Source organism: Neolamprologus brichardi, chromosome 19 (assembly GCF_056152115.1).
Source record: "Neolamprologus brichardi isolate AB-2024 chromosome 19, ASM5615211v1, whole genome shotgun sequence".
In the NCBI taxonomy this organism is placed as follows: domain Eukaryota; kingdom Metazoa; phylum Chordata; class Actinopteri; order Cichliformes; family Cichlidae; genus Neolamprologus; species Neolamprologus brichardi.
In genome coordinates this window covers 10,886,879-10,900,864 of record NC_142122.1, presented here as the reverse complement: position 1 = coordinate 10,900,864, position 13,986 = coordinate 10,886,879, and the positions used below count along the sequence as shown (strand labels likewise).

At 41.0% G+C, this 13,986-nt stretch overlaps 1 protein-coding gene across 1 annotated transcript in view; it reads right to left on the bottom strand.

The window, feature by feature from the left end:
• The window catches only part of grin3ba (glutamate receptor, ionotropic, N-methyl-D-aspartate 3Ba), an 83,078-nt gene extending 71,667 nt beyond the window's left edge, over positions 1 to 11,411 (bottom strand). Inside the window, exon 1 of the mRNA XM_006798767.2 lies at positions 10,605 to 11,411. Within this exon, the coding sequence (XP_006798830.2) occupies positions 10,605 to 11,138 (534 nt within the window). The 5' untranslated portion in view covers positions 11,139 to 11,411. The remainder of the gene's footprint in view (positions 1 to 10,604) is intronic.
• Positions 11,412 to 13,986: the final 2,575 nt, after the last annotated feature.

Sequence of the window (13,986 nt, the reverse complement as noted above, 5' to 3'; positions counted from 1 at the left end):
ATTTTATACCTGACAAGTCCCAGTCAGCAGTAGTCAACGGCGGGCAGCCTGAAAAAGATATATCCACCCAACCATTTTGCACAGCTGTCCTGCCTGAAAAGGATCTTTCTACCAAACCATTCCACCTGCATGCCTCAGTGCCAGTTCACTCTGGTGTCATGAGTTGGGAAAATATAAACAGTTGGTTTCCAGCAAAACCTCACGGCCACTCTACTGCTGAAACACACAGAAAAAAATAATGCCACAAGCTTCTTCTTTTTTTAAACAAAAGAAAGAAAACAAAGAACAACCCAATTCAATATTTGTTCATTCCCCTTTTCTCAATTAAAAAATCTTGACTCCGTTTCCTTGCCTGAGGTACTTCACAACTTATTGATTCTGCTCAGTCTTGTACTGTTTGCCGGTGCAACAACCTTGTTACATCTCAGGGAATCTGTTTTTTATATAGCATAAATATGTTATGACAAGACAACCCAAGTGAAGTCAGTTGACTGTTCACACCTACACGCCTACGCTGTTGTGCCTGGAAAATATGGCACTCAGGCATAAAGTTATCAAACAAAAGTGATTTGTTTTCTTGTCATGCTATTTGTCATTTTATCTGAATAAGTGTCCAAACAGTCCACATTTTGGTCATACAATTTATCTTGAAAGGTTTTACAAATAGTAATTTTATGGTGTTCTTCAGTTGTCCCTCAACCACAACAAAGAAAATGAGCAGCTAGATGCAAGATATATGCATCCTACTACCTGAATTAGAGTGAAATATTGCACCGCTCTCTTGCGTGACTTGGCAGGAGATAAGTGCGACAGGGAAGCTGCTTTAGCGCTATCTGGAGGACGGTCTGTCCTTTATAGTGAAGGACAATGAAGAAGGAAAATTGATCACATCCTATTTCTCTTCTCTCTATCACACTTTTTTTTAGCTCTTTATTTCTCCATCTCTTTATTTCTTGTGGGTCATCCCATTTAAACTCACTTTGAAATTCACACATCACTTGCCTTCAGTACTCGCCCTTTTAAATTTTTCCCTGCTACCTTGTATATTGTAGTGACTTGCTCTGTTGTGCCATGTCTGCATGTCTCTTCTCAACCAATAAATAGTATTTATGTGTTAGATGTTGTGCAAATGAATATCAGATCATCTTGACGTTTCCCCTGCACCTGCAGTCAGACTAGGATTTATCTGTCGTTCCGCTCTGCTCTACTTTATGGAGCCAGCTCAAACGGAGAGGTCAATACAGAAAGCGAGAAGGTGAGAGAAACATGACTTCCCAAGAAATGACAACTGCTTGTGTGTGATGGATGGTCCCAGATACAGTTTGACTGAGGCATTCCTATCCACGTATGTGTGGGGGCAGAGCTGTGACTGCGACTGTCGTGGCGTTTGAACACTAGAGTTTATGTATGTGAGCATTATTCGATTTACATCAGTAGGTCCCTGCAATCACGGGATAGGACATGCGTTTTACAGGGAGATCGTGTCAGTATTAATGTAAATGTGAAATTGTGTGAGAGTTATAGGAAAGTCCCAAGGCATGTGCCGTAATTTTGCATTTGCAGCTGAAACAAGTGCCAAGTTTACATAGCTTGAGGGTGTTTTCACTCACGTCAGACATGCAGTTCCGATTTATTTATTTTTGGTTGCACTTTCTAGTGCAGCTTCCAGTGATAATGTGGTAATAGGGGAACAACAAGGTGGAAACAAAAAGGCAAGAATGTGGAAATAGTAGTTTATTACCACTTAATTGCCCAAATAGATGGTGATCCCAAGTGACTACTGCGCACAAACAGTGGTTCTACCTGAGTAATATTACACCGAACTCTATGTACGTGGTTAATCAGAATCAGAAAGACTTTATTTATCCCCAAGGGGCAATTAAGATACAACAGAACAGCATGACATTGAAGATAAGGACAGGGCATAAACAGACAATAAGAATGAGATAATAAATACACAGAATATACAGTACATACACAGTTTTAAAATTACACAGTTTTAAAATTAAAGTGACTGAATAATAACAGGTTAATTAATAACATTAATAACAGGTCAGAAACTGAGGAAAATGATCATTTTTCTACACTGATGCTTTGACACCTTGACACATTAGAATGCTATTAAATGTTTATGTATATATTATCATTTTATTGTAATTACATGGTAATAACATTCGATGACCATATTAGTTATTGACTTCTCGTACCAACCTTATTACTCCACCTTTACCACATTATTTCTAGGCTTTAATAAAGAAAAGAAAAGTCCTACCACAGTTATTCAAGGTAAAAGCAATAATCGGCAAACTTGAAATATTTGACTTTATGTCACATGAATGTAAAATATGAAAAGTTCTGCCTTTTTAATTAATTTAACAAAAAAAACTATTTTCATAATATTTTACAAATTGATTTGAAGAAAGCGAGCTAATGGTAGATTGACACCATGAACATACAGAGCACTAAACGTAGCATCCAAGTCTTTTCAGGATTTGTAGTAAAACCGTTGTTTGCCCAGTGGCCCAAACCAGTTTGATGGACAATCCATTATTCAAAATAATGCACTGGAATATTAGCTGTGCTGAACTGTGAACTGTGTTCACAAATATCGTTAACAAAATTTTCCACTTAAAAAATAAAAAAACTAAAACCTGCAAGCTAGTTACAGGAGCCCCACTTGAGTTAGATGCTGCATTTAGAAAAGCAACACACAACCAAATGGAAAGGGCCCTTTCAAAGCTCATGTTCAACCAAGGCCAATTCCCTGATTTTTGTAATTTTTAAACAAGATAATCCAGATTTATGCCTAATTTTAAAAGTTCAGTTTTGACCATGCTCCATATACTCCTCCAGGTTTCATAAAATCCAGTTCTGTAGTTTTTCCTGTTGACAAACAGACTGACAAGCAAAAGGCAGCGATCACATACCTCAAGAAACCCTTTCAATCACAGCGGTGTACTTAAGCTGTCAGTGCTTTGCTCATTCTTTTGCTGCATGCCTGCACACACCAACACAAATCCCTTCTCCCTGCTGAGATGAGTAGAGTGTTTCCTTGTGGGGAGTGGCGAGGTCAGAGTGTAGTGAACAAAAACGCTGCACAAATTCCAGATTTCCATAATCATCATTCTATTCTGTGATCTGGCTAAAGCGGTAGTAGGCTTATAGTTTCTATGGTCGTGCTTCATTACATAAAGTTTTTTATTGCTTTAAACAAGGCGATCAAGTTTTCCATCCACAAACATAACTGGTTTCTCTTTTTTCAGTGCTGTGACCTGCTACGCAACCATTTTCATTTTACCCTTACTCTTATCTTTAGCATCCAAAACATACACTAAATTGGACCAAAATATAACTTTATGATATAGTTTATGTTTAGGATCCTGTGCATTGCCCTAAATCCCAGCATTTAAACTCAAATTTAAAACGCCAAAACTGGAGGAGAGCCAAATCGAGGGAAAAGGTTCCATTTCTACACATGTAACTGATGTAACGAAGCATGTTTGAGTGTGTACACGAGTGCCACTGGTGCACTGTTGTATGTCTCCTTACAGACAGCTTTTCCTCTGTGGGCAGGTGGTGTTGAAACCTAACCAGATGGGCTCTAAATCATGCCTGTTTTCTTGCCAACTCCCAACATAAATATCCCAGAAGGAACACAGAAGTTACCTTGGGGTCTACCATCCTTCAATCTTCTGTCTGTGCCTCACCCGCCTCTCAAATAACTTCATCCCTGACAGCTCTTGGCTCTGTCACACTTTCTCTGACACCTCCTGGTCCCCCCTTTCCTTTTCTATCTCTAACTTACTTGCTCACTTCACTTTTCTATTTCTTTCTCAGTTTTTAATCTTTCTTTGTTTCCCACCCCACCCTGTCGGAATTGCTATCTGTCTAATTCTGTTTGGTTCTCTATCTGTTTCTCTTTCCTACTCTTTTGCTTTTATTACTTGAATTTTGTCTTACCCCTTTCTTGACATTTACCCCATTTTCTCATCTTGTGTTTGGCTAACCTGTCTCTCTGGCAGTGGCTCAGCTATGCCCCAACGCCATCTGTCAGCATCTGTTTAATCTCACATCAGCGCATGTCTTTCTCACCTTCTCTCCCCTGTCTCGCCACTTGTCTGCCTCTCCCGTCTGCTTGTCTTTCACCCCTGACCTATGCCTATGGGATCTCCTATAGGAGGTCCTAAAATGTGTGTGTGTTGTCTCCCGATGTGCCCTTATCACTGAAGCCCACCTGGCCTAGATTTGTGGTGTTCTGCCTCAGTTGCCACATAATGAAAAACTATAACACACATTCTCATGTGTGTATGCAGGTAAACAACTGCTGCACAATCGCAGGTTCTGCAGAATGAGAAAGATGGCACTAACTTTAGGTGAATGGAATAAGTTTGGGAAGTTGAATAAGTTTGCATGAGTACAATCTATATGTGCACAGTGTGTGTTCGTGTGTGAACAGAATGTGTGTGTACATGTGTGCATGTCCACGTGTGTGCACGTGTTGGAGTGAAGGTGTTTTCAATCACAGATAACTTTTAGTTATCACTCACTAATCCTCTAATGAACCAGCACAGTGTAGATAAAACTGCCTCCATCAGACTGTGCAATGGAAGAGAAAACACAAGTCATGGGAGTGCTCTCAGCCTTCCCCTGCATTACCACTCTCCCCCCCCCCCCCCCCCCCCCCCACCACCACCACCACCACCACCACCAGCACCTCCACCCTCTCTTATTCATTTCTTGCAACCTTTGAACTCTCCTTCCTCTGCTGATCCCTCTTCTCTTTTTCCACCCTTGACTAGTTTTTTCTATTTATTCCTCTATCCCACTCGCCTCCTTTTGCTTTCCCTCCCTTTTTTCTAAATAACCACTTTCTCCCCATGCCTTATTCTTTCATTCCTGATTCTTTCCTGTTTATTTACACTAAGTTTATTCCCTTATGTCTTTACTTTCCTTGATTTCTACCTGGTACCTCCCTTTTCCATAGTCACTTTCTTATTCTCTGAAATATACTTCCTTTTTTCCAAGATTCATCCTTCAAATGTTCCTTAATTTTTGCTCGATGAGTAGTTTTTTCATGCGGTTTCTAATTCCGCATATTCTGTCCATTCTCATATTTCCTAGCACCTGATTACCTCCTCACTTTCCCCTACTTCCATATTCTCCCATTCAACGTTTTCCCTTCTTTCTGATTATAGAATGGACCAATTCCTGCTTTATTTATCCCTACATACCTCCATCAGTTCCTTTATTAACTCATTATAATGAAAACCACATCTCCTTTGCTTGCTGATATATGCAGCCATTCTGGTGCTTTTTGCTTCCATCCATCACTGGTCTACTTCAATTACTTTTTAGCTCCACTGAGTAACATAAAATTGTTGTGGAACTACTGGAGACATTTGTTTTACCAGAGGCAAAAACACAAAACAAACATTAGAACACTAACTTGAATGCCATAGTGAGCAGCTCAAACAAGCCCAGAGTCCTTTTGGTAATACATACTCCGCTGTTTCGGCTCTGCTCAATTAATCTGGCTCAGTCAAGACCGTGCTGAACTGTCATCATAGTACTAATAAAGAAAAAGCTTTGAGCTGTTTGCATTAAGTGGCCTGCTTGTCCCAAGCTGTCAGTTTTCCTGCAGCGCTGGCTAGGCGCAAGTTTTTGTCCCTCTCTTTCCACTCGTTTATTCCACTGTGGTTTTACGGCACAAATCCCCTCCTCATCTCAAAGAAAACACTAAAGGCAGCATGGCCTTGTAAAGCCTCATTAGGCTTAATAACCTTTAGTGAGCACAGGGCAGACTCTCTGTGCGTGCGTGAATCTCATAAATGCAAGATACATTTTTTTTTGCGTGAGGCCAGTACTTGCATTTCTCTGCAGATGTGCACGCGGGAGTGCAGGTGTGTGTGCGAACGCGTTTGCAGCATGTGTGTCCTCCGAGAGCAGGGCTAGCTCCGAGCCACAATGCGTCTTATTCAGCAGGGTCCCAGGATTAAAATGTAATTTCATTCAAAGTCGCAAATTGGGTTTTTTACTGTACTAATCTTCATTTTACTAAGCAGAATGAGGTATGTCATTAAAAAAAAGAAGAGACTTAATGAAAGAATGTGGGATGGATAGATTGCAGAAGGGAAAGTAGTTCACCAACAGAACGATAAAGGTTGTTTCAAATCATAAACAGTAAAGACCTCATGAATAATACACTGGATTACTTTGTGGTGTGTATTGTGGTAATTACAGTTTAGGGATAGTCAGCATTTGCAGTTATGGCGTTCTGTTAATGCTGCGATTCTGTGGGACTTGAGGTTCAGCAGCTCAGTTCAGATTGAGATTTAATTATCAGCATCACTAAACACAATGTAACAGGTGCAAGCTGGGTCAAGCAAAATATGCCTTTGTACTCATAATGCATGTATACAAGGCTAGTACAAAATAGGCTTTGTGAAATAGGAATAAAACGCTGTTCTTTATTGAAAGGAATATAATAATATGAGGAATGTCTTGTGGAAATAATTGAGGTAAAGGAACTACAAAGGGGAAAAATATGAATGTTAGTCAGGATTAAAGTCTGTGAAATAGACTTCTGTACATTCCACCTTATGGGGGGGAAAAAATCCAAGGTTTATTTCAATGGCAACTGGGAGTAAAGTGAGCTGCAGGAACTCAGTTCCACTTGTGGAGAATGACAAATAATGGATTCACTTCATACCACCCCTCTCACCTAATCACACTCAGAAATCAGCAAAACCATTTCCTTCGGCTCTCCCCGCTAATACACTTTCAAAAAAAGAAATCATGATCTCACTAAATAATTCCTGTGATATTATCAGCAAATCCAGAATTGTTTGATAGTACGGTGCATGAAAAAAGGCCGGCCACATTAAAAATGCATAGATGTTCTTTTTCAATTATGTCTGTTTGCAAATTGCACCAACTTTTAACAAAAAAAACAAAAAAAAACAGAATTAAATTGTTACTATTACCAACATCCCAACATATCCATAGAATACCAATTTCAAACCCCATCCCATTTATTAATGGGTTAATCCAGGCTATTTTTGGACTTTTTTGCTTAAATATCAAATGTGCTCAATTTCATTACTTACTTTGAATCAATGAAAAGCTACTGATGAAAAAATCAGCTTCCAAAATGCCCATAATGGCCCTAATGGGAATTAGAAGTCCATTTCCTTTTCGTTCCCCACCCCTCTCTGTCCCTTCTTCCTTGCTCCTCTCCTCCCATCCTGCATGCCATAGATGGATGAACGAGATTTACAGTTAGGGGTCATACAGTGGTTCTAATTAGCTTAAGTAGGTTGGAAGAATAAGCACTTCCTTACTGAGACACATCACATAGTCCCAGAGCTCTTTCTGACTAAGAAGGGAGAGGAGAACGCAGACGGACAGACGACCCCTGTCTCTGGCTGTCTTTCTGTCCCCGTGTCTGTCTGTGCCCTTTCATGTCTCTGTTTCATCAGTGGTGCCGAATATTTTTCAGTCTTGTGACACGGGAATAATTGACAATAGAGAATTTCATGTGACAATTTGTGGGACAAATTTGCATAATGATGACAACCCTTCAACCCCTCAGCATCTGGTTGGTTTGAGTTTTTTGGGCGCACTTAAAGGTAGTCAGGAAAGCCTATCATCACAACCTCCAAGAAATGTCACACATGCTACGTGACGCCCCCGACGTGGAAGAGTATTTCTTTTGTTGTCGTCGTCAGATGAAACATGAAATATGACAAATTAGCTGTCACGAAAGAAAAATACAACTGTGCCACGCACTAATTAATTTGTGAAAGACTGTTATTTTTTCCCCTCATTGACATTTTCTTTGACCTTGAGGAAGTCTGTTTAGCCTGTGAGGAAAACAAGTCAACAAGTCGCCTTTTAGCTTTCTGTGGTGTTTTAAGATTGATGTAGTATTCTTTTGGCAGGTAAAGGGAAGAATTAGTTTTGTTTTTTTTTCTAAATGTGCATGAACCTTTCTTTCTTTCTTTCTTTGTGTCTTTCTATCCCTCTCTGATGTCCAGGAAAGGTATCTGTTCACCAGAAAAACATGGGCTCAATTCCCAGTAGCCTGCAGAATTTCCACAATTTAAAAACCCCAGGAGGAAAGACTCTCTTTTGAAAAAACAAAAACCCTCCCCTTCTCATTTGGATCAATCTGTGACAGATTTTTTATTATTTTTTTGGCCAAGCCATTTGTTTTGTCTCTGCTGTTCTCCAGCCCACCTCCCCCATCTCTGGAGCTCTCCGCCCTCCTGATGCTAGAATGTAAATAGCATCTTTAATTAGAATCATATCTTCTGATTTGGGTGTTTTTCTCCTATCAGCAGTGAAACCTGTGCACTGTTCCCTGTTTGTACAGGCTAACAATTTGCCTCCCTGTTGACCTAACCCACTCGTCATTGCCCTCTCTGTGTGCGTTTAAGATCCTGTCGCGCCTCCTGCCAGCGTCCTTTAATTTCCCACATTGCTCCCTTTCTATAGAGTTGCACCCTAGGGTGTGAGAGAAAGAAAACACACTACAATCCTTCACAGGCCATTCTCCTGAAATTCAAACTGGTTTTGGGCTGTGACTAAAGGCTATTTTATCGTCACCAAACCAACTGTATTTTTTAATGGTGAAATTATCCTGATTTTAGTCTCATAATTCAGGAAATTTGAAAATCTGACCTTTAAGATTTCTTACAGTCTCCTAAAATTGCTTGATTTTTCCACCCACAGTCCAAAATCTATGACAGTAATGAGAACACATATATAAAAACATGAAATCACAAAAGAAAAGAAGAATCACAATAAACAAGCTATTAACTAACGAGCTAATGTTTTCAGCAGTCTACCCCATTGGTATGAAAGTTAAAAAAAAAACAAGATCATAAAGGAGGTAGAAATGTTTTACATGCAGTAGATGCAGGGTTTTTTTTTTTAACCTCTTAAGCCCCAATGCCCCCTGATACGGGGGCAAAAGGCAGGAGATCAGGTAGGCTTGGGGCTTAAGAGGTTAAATAAGTGTTTCAAAATGGCTGTATTTGTCTTTTTTTATTTTGGAGAGCACTTATTGGTCACACGCTGTACTCAGAACTATTCTCTGGGGAGTAATTTCCACTTTCTGGTCCTTTTTTTGTCTGTTAGCCATCATAAGATTGGACATTATCTTCAATAAAAAAGAAAGATTAGTCTGACACCAAGGAAAAAAAAGAGAAGCTTTTGTGCAGCATTAAACACAAAAATTAACCAAAAAAGGCTTTCATTTCACAAATGCCGCTTGAAATTATGGCTAAAAATACTGGAGCGCTACAACACAGAGAGACAAAGAAAGAGAGTGATGATTGTTGTTTGCCCTCTGACTGCTTGGCACAGTTCTATAGAAAAAAAGAACCCTGTTCTCTCTTCCAGCTCACCCCTTCTATTCCCCCTTCATATCTCCTAAATTTCTCTCCTTTTACTCTCCTCTGCTTATCTCCTTGCTCTGCCGACACATTCATCAAGTGGTTTGACTTGTCATTCATGCAACCTTTATTGAAATAGAATAAGCAATCCATTGTTGGCAAAGAGAGGTGGCAGGACAAAGATTTTAGACTTACCCCCACCCCACATGATGGTGATAGTTAAATATGTGTGTGCAAAGTGCGTGCATTCATATGTTTGTGGTGACAGAGATGCAGTTGGCTGCTCAGTGGGATAGAGACATTTTTATGTAGGCAAATGTGACAGAAGCTGCACTGACTGACTGGCAGTTCTGCTGAGAATACTAACATTGCACACACACATAGATCGGTGTTGTCTACCTAATTTGCACGTACACACATAAACATAGCATATATGTGATCATACTAATAGAGTGAGCCACACTTCTCCGTGACATCTGTCTATCAGTATTTCAACTGCTGGAATGGGCTCAGAAAGGTGCCAGAAGCAATCTCTAAGTACACACATCCTTTCTGGCACACGGACACACACACACACACACACGCACATAGATTCACAGAGAAAAGAGCTTAGAAAGAGAGAAATTTTCACCTCGCTCGGGGGTTCAGTCCAATACCAAGTCAGAGTGACCAGATATTAAACATGCATGTTAAGGGCCTGCAGGTTCACCAGAGCTCAGCTAAAATCAGTCTGAACAGCAGACTTTGCTGGAAGAAGGCAGCAGTGGTAGAAGTTAAAGTCTGATACACTAAAATGTCTCTTTTTAAAAATTAATTATCCATGTAACATTATCACCATTTCTGTCTGTATTATTTTAATCATTCTTTAGTGTAACTGCTCTGATGATCACAGTTCTTTACACTGTCCATTTGCCATTAGTCTGCCTTAAAATTGGGCTAGTAGGAAGCATTTTGCACCAACTCAGATAACAAAATCCACGCCACAGGCTAATGGGTCAGTCAATGACTTACTGGTGAATGTCAGCTCTTGGAATCAGATGAAATTGTGTTAGGTCATGGCATGCTGCTAATTGAAGTGCAAGATGCTGGGAAGATGAAAGCCATGATATATATACACACATAACCATTTTCCACTGTCATCTTTCAAAGATGATTGCTACAGGTGCACAGTGATGGCCGGGAAAGACACACAGCGTCAATCCCTACCTTAGTCACAAGGGGTTCTGTGTCCTCCAGGATAGATACGAAGGGGATCTCCAGGAAAGAGGAGAGAAACTCCACCTGGATCAGCTCCTCCCTGGAGCGGGGAAAGGCGAGCACGGCTGACACACCCCTGACCACCAGGTCCTGGCAGGCACTACGGGACAATGACTCAGGGTCCCCTCCCGCGGGCGATCGAGCCACCATTTCCAAGCTCAGGTTGTAGGGCAGCAGAGGAGGTGGCTGAGAGGTTGTTGTGGAGGAGTCTGCCCCTCCGCCTTGATGCCGGAGGCTGGCCAGGGCGCGGTTGAGCGCGTTTTGTATCCGTGCCGGCTGTCGGGTCGGCAAGAGCGCACCGAGACGCACGGTGTGTCCTATCCGGGCGAGAATGTGGCAAGGTTGTGGGTGAGGGAAGCAGGCGTCCGGGGAGGAAGAGACGGTTAATAAGAGAAGCAGCAGGAGCGTTCTGGCAGAGAAGAAAAGGAGATGAGTTCTCCCCGGGGCGAGGCAGTAGGTCCAGAGTCCAGAAAGAGACACCATGCTGCAGCTCCGACACACAACACTGGAGGACTGGGCTCTGCTCGGCGGGAGATGGCATAGCTCCCTCTTTCTCCCGGCTCCACCGCTTTTCTCAGACTTGATGGTTCTTTTCTTTTCCCCTTTCTTCTTTGTTGATGCGCGCTGTCGACGGTGATTTGTCGGCGTTTTGACGTTTCGACTCTCACCTCTTCAAAGTTTTTATGTCAACAGTAAAAGACGCGCTTGGTGGAGGAGAGGAGAAAAGAGCGCTCACAGCTTAGTGCGGTCGCCCCGCTTCTGTCAGTCTCTGCTGGAGAAAGGCACACCAGCTGTGAAGTGTGTGTGTGAGCGTCTCTCCAAGTGTGTGTGTGTGTGCGTGTGTGTGTGTGTGCGCGCGCGAGAGAGAGAGAGAGCCTGCCCGCCAATAATCTAACCTCTCACGGAGCTTGCCTCTTGTTGAATTTTAATGAAAATTCGTCGGGTAACATTTCCTTCCGCTTCTTCGGGTCCCGGGGAAAATTTGCCGTTAATGTTTTCATTCAGTTTTGAAAAAACATCGGATTTGTCTTAACTGATATGATGATGGTGATATATATATATATATATATATATATATATATATATATATATATATATATATATATATATATATATATAGTATTAAGTATAAGTGTTAAGTATATAGTATTAAGTATTACAATAGTATTGTCAAATATAGAAATAAGTTTGCTGCTTCTAGATGACTTCGATTTGTACAGAGAGCTATTGATGGCAAAGATCTTTCGAAAATGCACAAATTCCGAGCACAAAAAGTATTAGACTGCTGTAAGTGTCATGAAGATTGATTCGAAGCAAAAAGAGGACTGAAAGTTGGATTTTTTTTTTTTTTTTCAAATTGAATCCTTTTTGAAAAGGTGGCCATTCATTTTCTGATGTAATATGCCACTTTTAAGCACCTCTGCAGGCCGGATCGCGATGTTCCTGCCAGGTTGGGCAACACAAAGCTAATAGCTCGCTGAAATCTCAATTTTCCTCCGGGATTTATACCCACTTCTTTCCTACCGTCCAAGTAGAACATTACCCGTTGTGTAACCACGTCCTTTCAGCACCACGGACAGCGCCAATGCCATAAAAGAGATCTACTGTGCATGCTAATATGGCTTCATGCAAGGGACAGTGCTCAGTACTCCTTTCATTCATTCTGCACTCACTTCTCTGTCCCCCGGATCTAATTTGCCATCGTTAGAGCGGAACATTCAGCAAATCTTTGTGTCCACCGGGTGAAATCTGGGCTGGTGGTGCTGTGGTTCTCACAGTCCCCGCACACCCTTTTTCTGATAATTCCCTGTTTGTCAAACACCAGTGATGCCTTTAATGTCCCGTCTCTGCTTTTCTTTCTTTCTCACTCTCTGTGGCTTTGGCATGGGGTGAGGTTGCAGGGCCGTTTCACTGTGAGGTCTGGCTTAAAAAGCTTTCCTTGGCGAACCTGCAGATAAAAGTATCACTGCCTCTCGCTGACTGTCTATCACTAACGCACACACACACACACATTCCCGGGATCAACAAGTCATTTCACAGCCTGCTGGGTGACCTGATGTGATACCAGTGCGATTTACTGACAAATATGAGACAGTTGGGGGAAAAGAGTGTTTTCTTACCTTTCCTCCTTCGCCTCATGCTCCACTTGCTCCAAATAGAGGAAAGATGAAAACCAACACTATGGGCTTTGTTGTACTGCAGAAATCGGCAGCATTAAACTTGCATGACTCTTCACACACTCTCCCTCTGGTACCTGTTGAAGCTGGGCAGAGGAGAGGGATAAAACGCGTTTTTCCAAATATATTTCTGTTTGTTTACGTAGTGAAATGCGATAATGTTTGTCTGGAAACTGAGTTCATTATAATGTGGAAATCTGAGCGCACCAGGGTGTTGAAGCTGTTATGTAACCAAATGATATATTATCAATTTGAGCAAACATTTTTCTCTTTTCTTTGGTTTCATTTTACATTGTTACTTAGGGCTATTTGTAGTTATGTGCATTAGATAAAAAGACAAAAAGAAATGTTAAAAAATATTTTATATTTTGATTATGTATGGCTTCTTGGCACTTATGAGACATATAACTGATGACATAAAACATGCACAGTAAATAATTCAGATAATTAAAAAAAACAACTTACAATCTTCTTCTTGTTAGGCGTCACCAACCACAGTGGCTCATCCTCCTTGATCGCACCCTATTCTTAGCACCCTAACCTCCACTGTCCTCTTATGTGGTCATTCTCTTTTCCTTCTGCCTGACAGCTCCATATTCAACATCCTTTGTCCATTATATCCACTATCCCTCCCCTGCACATGTCCAAAAGTGTTAAGTATATAGTATTAAGTATTACAATAGTATTAAGCCAGCCAGACAATCAAATATAGAAATAAGTTTGCTGCTTCTAGATGACTTCGATTTGTACAGAGAGCTATTGATGGCAAAGATTGTTCGAAAATGCACAAATTCCGAGCACAAAAAGTATTAGACTGCTGTAAGTGTCATGAAGATTGATTCGAAGCAAAAAGAGGACTGAAAGTTTTTTTTTTTTTTTCAAATTAAATCCTTTTTGAAAAGGTGGCCATTCATTTTCTGATGTAATATGCCACTTTTAAGCACCTCTGCAACATCTCAGCCTTGCTTCTCTAACTTTGTCTCTTAATTGTTCAACCTGATCTGTCCTTCTAATCTTGCTCATTCTGGTCACTCCCAACAAAACAACTTAACATTTTCAACCCTGCCAACTCTGCTTCCTGTCTTTTTGTTAGCACCACCATCTCCAAACTGTACATCACAGCAGGTCTAATCACCATCTTGTAAACCTTCCCT